The following is a 12,555-nucleotide window of genomic DNA, read 5'->3' as shown; positions in this document are numbered from 1 at the left end:
CCATGAGGAAACTCTTTGGTTTCGATTTGAAAGCGCATGGATTACTACTAAGATTTTAATTCTAGGGATGCTTATTGAAAATGGATGTAGCATATACTGCACACCTTTCTGCACAAGAGTTAAGGAAGTCCGATCCAAATGCAAGTTTGATTTCTGCCGAATATTAAATGAGTGAATGCTGCTTGTTCTTGGGAATAAGCTAATATTGTTAACAAGAAATGACAGTAAGGGATATATATATATATATACAGTGAAGTCATGTTTTTCAAAATAGTGCCATACCATATTAATTTGACAAGCTGAAATTTGTGATAGACATAGTCAAAGGCTTTGGTATAGCCATATAATATATCAACAGTATAATTTTTGTTGTTATTTAATTAATAAGTTCTTGTATTGCTTTCTCTATATATTGTATTGCTTTCTCTATATATATTTGTCTGCTTGTGTCTGTATGTGTGGATGGATATGTGCGTGTGTGCGAGTGTATACCTGTCCTTTTTTCCCCCTAAGGTAAGTCTTTCCGCTCCCGGGATTGGAATGACTCCCTACCCTCTCCCTTAAAACCCACTTCCTTTCGTCTTCCCCTCTCCTTCCCTCTTTCCTGATGAGGCAACAGTTGGTTGCGAAAGCTTGAATTTTGTGTGTATGTTTGTGTTTGTTTGTGTGTCTATCGACCTGCCAGCGCTTTTGTTCGGTAAGTCACCTCATCTTTGTTTTTATATATAATTTTTCCCACGTGGAATGTTTCCTTCCAAAATATATATATATATATATATATATATATATATATATATATATATATATATATATATATATATATATATATATATATATATATATATATTGAGACGCCAATGTTAAAATACTCAGACTTGTTAACAGGGGTCAACAAGAGGTTTATAAGCTTACACCACTTATTGCCCGAGCTGCCCATTTCTGAGCCAAAAATATCCTTTTAGAATGGGAAGAGTTACCCCAAAATGTAATACCATATGACATAAGCGAATAAAAATAAGCAAAATAGACTAATTTTTGTGTCAAATGATCTCCAACTTCAGATACCGTTCAAATAGTAAAAAAGGCAGCATTAAATCTTTGAACGAGATCCTGAACGTGAGCTTTCCACAACAGCTTACTATCTATCTGTACACCTGGAAATTTGAACTGTTCAGTTTCACTAATCATATACCCATTCTGTGAAATTAAAACATCAGGTTTTGTTGAACTGTGTGTTAGAAACTGTAAAAACTGAGTCTTACTGCGATTTTGTGTTAGTTTATTTTCTACAAGCCAAGAACTTATGTCATAAACTGCAGTGTTTGAAACCGAGCCAGTGTTGCATACAACATCCTTTACAACCAAGCTAGTGTTGTCAGCAAATAGAAATATTTTAGAGTTATCCGTAATACTAGGGGGCATAACATTTATATACACTCCTGGAAATGGAAAAAAGAACACATTGACACCGGTGTGTCAGACCCACCATACTTGCTCCGGACACTGCGAGAGGGCTGTACAAGCAATGATCACACGCACGGCACAGCGGACACACCAGGAACCGCGGTGTTGGCCGTCGAATGGCGCTAGCTGCGCAGCATTTGTGCACCGCCGCCGTCAGTGTCAGCCAGTTTGCCGTGGCATACGGAGCTCCATCGCAGTCTTTAACACTGGTAGCATGCCGCGACAGCGTGGACGTGAACCGTATGTGCAGTTGACGGACTTTGAGCGAGGGCGTATAGTGGGCATGCGGGAGGCCGGGTGGACGTACCGCCGAATTGCTCAACACGTGGGGCGTGAGGTCTCCACAGTACATCGATGTTGTCGCCAGTGGTCGGCGGAAGGTGCACGTGCCCGTCGACCTGGGACCGGACCGCAGTGACGCACGGATGCACGCCAAGACCGTAGGATCCTACGCAGTGCCGTAGGGGACCGCACCGCCACTTCCCAGCAAATTAGGGACACTGTTGCTCCTGGGGTATCGGCGAGGACCATTCGCAACCGTCTCCATGAAGCTGGGCTATGGTCCCGCACACCGTGAGGCCGTCTTCCTCTCACGCCCCAACATCGTGCAGCCCGCCTCCAGTGGTGTCGCGACAGGCGTGAATGGAGGGACGAATGGAGACGTGTCGTCTTCGGCGATGAGAGTCGCTTCTGCCTTGGTGCCAATGATGGTCGTATGCGTGTTTGGCGCCGTGCAAGTGAGCGCCACAATCAGGACTGCATACGACCGAGGCACACAGGGCCAACACCCGGCATCATGGTGTGGGGAGCGATCTCCTACACTGGCCGTACACCACTGGTGATCGTCGAGGGGACACTGAATAGTGCACGGTACATCCAAACCGTCATCGAACCCATCGTTCTACCATTCCTAGACCGGCAAGGGAACTTGCTGTTCCAACAGGACAATGCACGTCCACATGTATCCCGTGCCACCCAACGTGCTCTAGAAGGTGTAAGTCAACTACCCTGGCCAGCAAGATCTCCGGATCTGTCCCCCATTGTGCATGTTTGGGACTGGATGAAGCGTCGTCTCACGCGGTCTGCACGTCCAGCACGAACGCTGGTCCAACTGAGGCGCCAGGTGGAAATGGCATGGCAAGCCGTTCCACAGGACTACATCCAGCATCTCTACGATCGTCTCCATGGGAGAATAGCAGCCTGCATTGCTGCGAAAGGTGGATATACACTGTACTAGTGCCGACATTGTGCATGCTCTGTTGCCTGTGTCTATGTGCCTGTGGTTCTGTCAGTGTGATCATGTGATGTATCTGACCCCAGGAATGTGTCAATAAAGTTTCCCCTTCCTGGGACAATGAATTCACGGTGTTCTTATTTCAATTTCCAGGAGTGTAAATAAGGAACAGGAGTGGCCCCAACACTGATCCCTGAGGCACCCTCCACTTGACTGTACCCCACTTAGACCCCACATCACAGCCATTCTCTACATTATGAATAATGACCTTTTGCTGTTTGTTGCTAAAGTAAGAGGTGAACCAATTGTGAGCTACTCTTCATATTCCTTAATGGCCCAAATTCAGGAGCAATATTTTGTGATCAACACAATCAAATGCCTTAGTTAAATTGAAAAATATGCCTAGAGTTTGAAACCTTTTGTTTAAGCCATACAGTACCTCACAGAGAAAAGAGAATATACCATTTTCAGTTGTTAAATGACTTCTAAAGCCGAACTGTACATTTGATAGCAAATTGTATGATATAAAATGATAAATTATCCTTAAGTTTAGCAAACACTGATGGCATAGAAATAGGTCTAAAATTGTCTACATTATCCCTTTCCTCATTTTTATAAAGCAGCTTTACATTTATATACATGTGAAGAAGAATGACTGCTTGAACTCCTCTGTGTTTACTGTAATTAATCTAACCTTGTTTTCAAGGTCTGTACAGGAGAAAAACAAGCGAAGTGTAGCACATTTCTACACACCACACTCAATACTGGTTCTTAAAACTTCGTAAGTGGAGTCATTGACATATATCTTCAAGCTGATGCCAGTTCAAGTTTTTCTAGAGTTCTGTGATGCTCCCCCATTTACCAATCAAATCTACAACTATTTGTGCTAGTTTTCCTCATACACCTTCAATATACTCTGTTACTCCTGTCTGGGATAGGTCTCACATACTTGAGCAATATTCTACGTAGGTTTTCATGAGTGTTTTGGAGACAATCTCATTTGCAGTCTAACTGCATTTTTCCAGTATGCTACTAATGAACCAAAGTCCCCTACCTGCTTTATTTATGACTGAGCCTTAGTGATCATTATATATCATATCTGCATAAATTTGTACACCCAAGTATGATGCAAAGTTTTTATAAAAGGAATTTGATGTACCTTCACTCATGATGAGGGCGATTTCAGAGATCGTGCGCCCGTACAGTTCACAGGCCCGCTTAGAGAGGCCACCTGGGTTGGCCTCCTGGCATGCTCCAGTGAGCCGCCAAAGAAACAATACTATTTAAGTGATTGCAAATGAGCGTTCAGCCTGTTCTCTAAGCTGCATTCCTGTTGTTCGTTCTATGTGTTCAGTACTACACACAACCTGTATTTCACCGTATCTTATGTATTGCTCTATAAAGTACTATGTTCCATAAATAGTGTTTGTTCTTGCTACAGCAAACTTGGTGACAAGTGAAGGTTCATCATAATTAAAGAAAAACATTTTTGGTACAAATTGTTTTATTGTTCCTAAAAATATCTGACTTAAAATGTACGCATTTTTTCATGTGTTTCAACCGATTCTGGGAATATTTTTTTCTCTATTCTGATGCTATAGTTCAATTCTTTTATCTTGGCGGCTCATGCATGCCCGCCCAGACGTGGGAGATTGCTGCGTTGACCGTTGCACACGACGCACACGCCAATAGAAGCAGCGCCATAGTATAGCATAGTTCGCAAGCTTACGTTTAGGGGGGAGCGCGCAGTTCATGAAGTAAAGCCACCACGGCCGCATTAACCCTTTCGCTGCTACAAAGACGTGCTCCCTGCATTCCGCGCTGTGCGCGATTTAGTCACTGCACTGCTCGCCTGTGCAGACCCATCGTGTTCCGACTGCTTTGACACTCTTATCAATCGATTCCACAAAAACTATTTGGCCCAAAAATTAGATTTTTACACATCTTCTTGACTGATACCTTCCCCCCATAAATGACTTGATTTTGTTTCGATGTTCAACGCAGTTATTATGCAGCATTAAGTATAGTAAACCATTGCACGAAATTTTGAAGAGTTTGCAGAGGTAAAAGTCCATAGAGTATACTTTCCGTATGGTCGATTTTAGTTGCAACAATGTTGAGAATGAAATGTGGACAAGATACCTAGATTTCATATAAAATTCACTGTATAACAATAGCTCATTTAAGTACCACATAGGTGTCGTATGTAATATTGAGAAATATTCCGTCTTTCGCGACTGTAACAAAAGTTTTATGTACACTGAGCACGTTTGGCTTTATTTTAAAGCACTTCAATCAATCAAAAGGAAGTAGACAAAATACATTAAACAAAACTGTGGACTTACAAAAACATTAGGACTTGAATATACCGCCTATCAGTGAAGTGCTCTGAGCTATGTCAAATGTAATTTTTGTGTGTGGCACACACAAACATCATTTATTTGCTAAAACACTGATCTGCCAACACAAACGTTGAATATTGTGTTACCGCAGCACAAAACTACGAAAAGTGACTTGGCAATGGAGGGGACAAAATACTGTCCACTGAAGATGCTTCAAAAGAGAGAAACGCGTCTGGTCTAAATAAGCCCCTTATTACAGTTGCAGAAGAGGAATATATTTCAGTACCATTGGTAAAACTGCGACTGTGGAACAAAAACAAGAAAGAGAACATGAGTACCATTGTGTATGTGCCATACCTTTCCTCGATTGAAGTGCTTTAAAATAAAGCCAAACGCGTCCGGTGTAAATAATACTTTTATTACAGTCGTGAAAGACAGAATATTTCTCAATATTACATACGACACCTATGTCGTACTTAAATTAAATGAGATATTTTTATACAGTAAATTTTATATGAAATTTAGGTATGTTGTCCACATTTCATTCTCAACATTGTGGCAACTAAAATCGACCATACGGAAAGTATACGCTATGGACTTCTACCTCTGCAAACTCTTCAAAATTTCGTGCAGTGGTTTACTACATTTAATGCTGCATAATAACTACGTTGAACATCGAAACAAAATTAAGTCATATCAGTCAAGAAGACGTGTAAAAATCAAATTTTTGGGCCAAATAGTTTTTGTGAAATCGAATGATAAGTGTGTCAAAGCAGTGGGAACACCATGTGTCTGCACAGGCGAGCAGTGCAGTGATGACAAAATCGCGCACAGAGCGGAATGCGGCGAGCACGTGTCTGCAGCAGCGAAGGGGTTAATGAAGAGACAAAGCACTAGAAATTCCAATTCAAACGAATATAATCTGTGAAGTAAGGCACTTCGATATTGTTTTTAAATAATGGAAATATTATGCACCGCACAAGGTTTGAACTCATAACCTTTCGCGTAGCACCCCAACACCTTAGCCGTTACGCTAACGCACCACGTCTGACTACCTGATGCCATGAGGACTATAACACGCCACGCAAAATACTGACAAACACTGATGGTATGACTATGAATTACTCACGTTTTGTCGAAGTACAATAGGAAATAAACAATTACCACTGTTCTTCATTGCGAAAAAGCGGTTCGTGAGAGTGATACAAACACCTTTCCTTGCTATCGCCTGAATTAGGAGTCTTATTGCTTGTTTCGTTTAATTAATTAATAGAATATGAAGCAATTGGTATAAATAATACTTTTTCCAAACTTTCAATAAAAGAATGTCTGCTATCAAGACAATGCTTTTGTTGTATTACTTTATTTATGACTGAACGTTTCTAAAACTGAAGACACTCGTCCATGCTCTGCACTGCAGTCGAGATGTGGCAACGTCGTTCTTTGTTCAATGGCTGACTGTGTTTTGTGACGTCAGATGCGCAGAACGAACCTAAACTCGGCCGCCAACATAAATGACGCGCACTTTAGTAACATCAAACATGATTTTGGAAGGACCTAACATCTTCTTGACATGGAAATCACTACCCATGCATTTTTGATTGACTTAAGGAAACCCAAAGAAGTCAACAGTCCATCAGTCAGATGAGATATTAAACTGATATATTCTTCATGAAATAAAAAAAGTCTGACATGCTGTCTGACAGCTGGCACTGTCATGATGAAGAATGATGTAAATTTTTGCTTATTTTTTTATGATGTCATTGAAGACTTGTGACAAACAAATTGTTCACCATTAACTGTTATTCGATACTTCAAGGCAACTGTTGCGATATATTCAGTGTACTGCTAACTGAAGAAATAATTCTTCATTTTTTTGGAAGTACTTTGTGAATCAATAACTATCGGTGGTTTCAGTTAACCTTAGGACACCCAAACAGCGGAATGTTGCTTAGTAACCAACTGATATAAATATATTTATACCAATTTTTTCTCTTCTCACAATTTTGTATACAGACTTTGCATTTCCTGTGCTGACATTTTTCATTATTTCCTTACACTAAGTGACATGAAGTTCTGGTGGGTTTCAGTCGAACACTGTGTAATGCAACAGAGCATGATCTGTTTCACAGTTAAGATTCACACATCAACCACATTCCAGAGCCTAGGGATACCTCTGTCTCACAGTAATTCACAAGCCAATCCACTTCAACCATGAAGTACACAGCACGTGTGTTTTTTGTGACAACAACTGATTCTGGTCGATTCCGTGAAATTCATCACTGACAGAAACACTACCACAGTGTAAACCTGTAAAATTATTAATAGTCTTCTCTGAAGCTGAATCAATTGATTTGAGGCATTGTCACTGAGTAAGGTGAGTGCAAAAATTATAAAAAGTTGTTAAACAAAAACTTCCATTTTTTCGTGGCAGTCTTTGTTTAAACTCATACTGGAAATAAATTATTCAGTTCATTTGTGCTATTCTACTGTTTTATCAAAAACAAATGACAATAACAATAGTAATGTCACACCTCAATAGTGGTCATTTGTAAAAAACATAAAAAGGCAATCCTCATATTTGTATAAGTTCACTGATTTGAATTATGACTCAATAACTTGATTGCCACTGTAGATGTCTCCATAAAACTACAGTTACAAACCCTACTCACCAGACACAAACCATCCAGTCTATTGGTTTTCACTCATTTGTCATCCAGTTTAGTTTTTATGTTCCATACATAATTTTGCTCGATAGATTGTAATGATGCAGAATGAGTCTGTGGCGCCGATGAGGTCGACACCAGTATCGATCTGAGTATCGTCTTCGAACTAAGCTAAACATTATCTTTGTGCAGTTCTGCCATCCAGTTCTTTGTAAGCCTTGCTTGTGTAAAGAGGTGAATAAATGAACTATTGCAAAATGGGAGTATTGTTTGGTGTAACCGAGCCGAACTTCTCCCTCAAGTCTTTACATTCACATCACAAAATAAGGAGTTCTCAGATTTTACTTTTCTGTCCGTCAGACATTTCACATCACTGGGAAAGTGATCAAAAATATTTGTTACAGCACTGTGCATCCCTTGTTGTGCTAAAGACAACCTATTCTAATCAATATGGATATTTCAAAATTTTGAAGTTTCCACCTTATTTATTATTTATTTCCTCGCCATGAGTTACACCCATAATTGGTGTAATACCACTAGATGTGCAGAACTGAATAGTTGTGTCTTTTTAAAATTGAAGGTGGACCATTCACACAAAACCAGTCAATGATACTTTTAAGAACTTTGTTTACTATTTCGTTTTTGTGCATATGTTTGGATTGATTACAATAATAGTATCATCTGCAAAAATAACTAATTCTGCTTGTTGTATATTAGATGGAAGATCATTTTCATATATGAGGAACAACAGTGGATCTAAGATTGAGTCTTGGGGAACCCCACATGAGGCTTCTCCCCAGCCATAATTATATACCCAGAATTGGTTGAATTATTAAGCACAACTTTCTGCAATAATTTGGTTAGAAGTGACATTATCCATTGGCTGGTTATACCATCAATACCATGAAACTTAAATTTATCTAGGAGAAAATTGTTATGTATAAGTACACAGATTTTGCACAAATACTTTAAGTTTCTACATTAAACAGACTGCTTCATTAAGATGAAAACTATAACTGTTAACTCACTACAGCTGATTTTTTTCTCTCATATCAGTGCATAAACAAAATTATAAGTATGTAAGTTGAATATATAAATCAGGTATTTTATCAGATCACTTATTTAGTAGAGGGAAAAAGTTTTAATCTATTTGTGAAGTTTATTCGTAATGTGCTGTAAGCATAACAGAATTAAATATTTTTGTTCTTAAAAGAAAAATGGGCAAATCCCTTACAGTGAATGCTATTAAAATCTACTCACTGTTCATGTAGTAGAGATCATTTGGCCAATAGTTCTCTTGATCTATCCTTGTTGGCACCCAGCTGTCAACACTATCAAGCTGACTTCCAGGAGATTTTATATAGTAAATATAATCTTTCTGTAAACAAATAAACATAAAATTTTTAGGTTCAGCATAAAAATAAATGTCCATTAAAATGAACTGCAAATTCATCCAAGTATACTGAGATTTAACCAACATTAGAAATCATCAGAAGTAAAAAAAATAATAAGAATAAAAATCAGACCATCACTGTTGTTACACATCTTTAAATTTGGTGCATGTGGGAATACTTGACATTTAAAGAATAATCTTGGTTTAATTATGAGCACTCTGGTTTACAGAAATATATGAAAACTGGAACTATTGTAGATAAATTGCATAAACAGTTTTAAAGGGAACTTTATGCACAATCAAATAGCTTATTAATTTATATCTATCCTAGATAGAATAATTTAACGGTGGCCATTTCAAAAGGTAGATATACATGGTGTATCAAAAAGGATGGCACAAATGTACATGGCTGAAAGTACAAGAAAGTAGAAGCACTAATGTCCCAGTAAACATGGGTCCACAAACGAGCCACTTGCAAGAGAACATGACTGTATGGCTCCACGCCACCACTGACGTCATTGTAAACATTGTCCTAGCTAGTACACATTAATTTGAAATTCAGACTTTACTATTGCATTGTACATTACAATTAGTTCACAATTCTCGTATAGGGTATCTGTTAAGGGAGATGTTCAAAGTGTTTTCCTTTCATCCTTCTGGATGCAATACTGTACTCGTCTCTGCAATGAATTTTGAATCCTTTCGAAAACCCCTGGATCATTCTGGAATTCTTGACAAGCAAGTACAGCTCTCTGTTCCAGTTCTTTAACCATGTTAATGAGTGTGCTGTACACTTTGCTTTTGAGATGACCCAAGACAAAAATCCAAAGGATTTAGAACAGGTGATCTTGGAGGCCAACGTACAGGTCCGCCTTGACCTACCCATCTTTGGCCATATCTGCATGTTAGATGCCATCTTACACCAGCAGCAAAATGTGCCAGAGCTCCATCATGCATGACCACATACTCTGACATTGCTGAAGGGGAACATCCTCAAGCAATTTTGTAAGCTAAGGTACCTCCATCCATTAAGTTGTGGTGGAAGAATGTGTGGACCAATGAGTTGATCGCCTAATACTCCTAACCACACATTCAGTGAGAAATGTTGCTGATGTGGTGACTTATGAACAGGATGTGGGTTTATTTCACACCACAAATGTGAATTATTATAGTTAAACACACCATCGCGTGTGAATCCTGCTTCATCTGTAAATAAAATGTTACATGCGAAATGAGGGTTGACTACAGGCTGCTGTTGCAGCCACTGTCAAAAAATCGTTCTAGGAACAAAGTCTGCATCGTTGAGACATTGAACTCGTTGGACGTGGTAAGGGTTCAGTAAGTTGTGATGTAAAATTCTCCATTCACAACTGTTGCTTGGTACAGGCACTTGTGTGGCAATTCTTCTCATCAAGGTTCCTGGAGAGCACTGTACTGTTTCCAACACCATATCCTGAACCTCAGGCCAAATGCGAACAGACCTACCTCCTGCTCTGCCATGTGCAAAACCCCTGTGTTCTCTCAGGCGCCGATGGACCCCGTGTAAATGTATGACTTTCTGGGTGTCTTTGATCAGGATATGTTTCTTGGTACAAGCATGCAGACTCCCGTGCATTGTCATTAGCCCTACCATACATGAAATGCATGTCCACATACCCTTCGTTACTGTACGGTTCCACTGTAACTACAACACAGCACACGTGGCACTCCTCAGATGTGACTGATACCTTTTGAGACTGTGTACTGTATCTGTCCTGTGCAGTCTGTGTGTATGGTGTGATTCCAACTCCACCTCTGAGCAATGTTCCGTTGTGTAAACAGCGAACATAGGATGGCCTCAAATGCGCAAGGGGCAAACCGGACAATGTTACAAACAATGCCGTCAGTGGCGGCGTGGAACCATATAGTCGTGATATCGCAAGCGGCTCGTTTGCGGACCCCTGTTTACTGGGACATTTGTGCTTCTATTATCGTGTACTTTCAGCCAGACCTGAAATCTTGGTTGTTATAACAGACTGATCCACAGCACAACCCAAGGTCTAGGATAGGTTGAAATGTGGCAGTTTGGTTGTGAGCTGCCAAACCCCATGAATGTGAAAGTCAAATAAAATGTGTGATAAAAATATTTACCAGGAAGCCAATGTTTACAGCCATGTGATATTGAAAAATACAAGAGGGTCCAGTACTACTCTTATATGTACCATACAGCTACATATTATCCACAATGATTGTAGAACTAATACTGCACATGGTGTGGAGTGGCAATTTATGCAGAAGAAAATCTAAATTTGCAGAATTCAGTGACAGACCTAAGCAAGTGCTCCACTGAAAGTGCACTTGAAGCTGTAATACTGTAATACTGCACTTACAAAACTTATCACTGCTTCTGTGTACCATACAACAGCGTCTGATAAGGAAGTTCTTATAGATGAGCTAAATGCATTGATCAAGTTGTTCATTAAACACAAAAATCACAAATTCTGTATTGCAGGAGACTTTAACATAGACATATGTGAAAGCAAAACAAATGTAAATCACAAGATTAACTGTCTAAAAGCACTAAACTGTTACTATGTAAATGAAAAGCCTACTAGATTATACGCATGCCTTGAAAATGTTATTAGAATGTAAATAGAGATCAACTAATGTACTGTATGATTACGCTAAAGTTATTTGATCGTGACTGGATATGCCTCAGAACAGGCATTGTGAACCCTGAGGGAAATAAACAGTTAGTCACATACAGAATGTTAAATGAGGGCAATATGGAGCCATTGAAACATGAACTGAAGGTGGCAGATTGGCCAAATATACTGCCACATAAGATAACACTGATGATTGTTTCTCTTTGTTTTAATCTATAATTAAAAATGCAATAGATGGGCATTATCCACTAATAACAAAAAATACGTATCCCTAGCAGTAGACAAATACACCAGCACTCTAGTAACTAATAAACTCCAAAGCTCTAGGAAATGAGGATATTGCTACATATGAACAAAAATAAGGGTGGTAAAAGTGAGTATGCCACACAACAGTATATGACTATCAAGAAATTTGTAGAGGTATGAAATAAAGCCAGTTAAATGCAAAATCGATGATGGCTGTTATCACAGGCACAAAAAGCAGTTGTCAAGCAGCTTGGAACTTGACAAAAAGTGAGCTCAGTATAGGCAAAGGACAAACCTCAAACCCAACAGATGCAATACTCTTAATGAATACTTTATAATCAGCGCCAGTTCACATTCTTCATTCACTACAAATAAGTCTAATAACTGTACTTTTCCTGTGTCTCTGCTTAACCTGTAACTAGCATGGTGCGGTCTATTTGACCGCGCGCTTTCGTCAATTGCGATGTAGCCAGTTCCCGACCCATTATTGCGGCCATCGGCTCGTTAGCTTCGAGTTTAGTTGCGAGTGGATTGGCAACGCCATGTGGTGATATTCCAGAGCTTC

The 12,555-nt window shown here is 39.5% G+C and overlaps 1 protein-coding gene across 1 annotated transcript in view; it reads right to left on the bottom strand.

The window, feature by feature from the left end:
- Positions 1 to 12,555, bottom strand: part of LOC124774876 — a 76,738-nt gene that overhangs the window by 51,120 nt on the left and 13,063 nt on the right. The window contains exon 2 of the mRNA XM_047249524.1: positions 8,967 to 9,084. Coding sequence (XP_047105480.1) covers positions 8,967 to 9,084 — 118 coding nt within the window. The remainder of the gene's footprint in view (positions 1 to 8,966; positions 9,085 to 12,555) is intronic.

The sequence above is a fragment of the Schistocerca piceifrons genome, chromosome 2, assembly GCF_021461385.2.
Source record: "Schistocerca piceifrons isolate TAMUIC-IGC-003096 chromosome 2, iqSchPice1.1, whole genome shotgun sequence".
NCBI classification, from domain to species: domain Eukaryota; kingdom Metazoa; phylum Arthropoda; class Insecta; order Orthoptera; family Acrididae; genus Schistocerca; species Schistocerca piceifrons.
The sequence above is the reverse complement of the archived record's forward strand: the minus strand, read 5'-3'. Positions and strand labels throughout refer to the sequence as shown.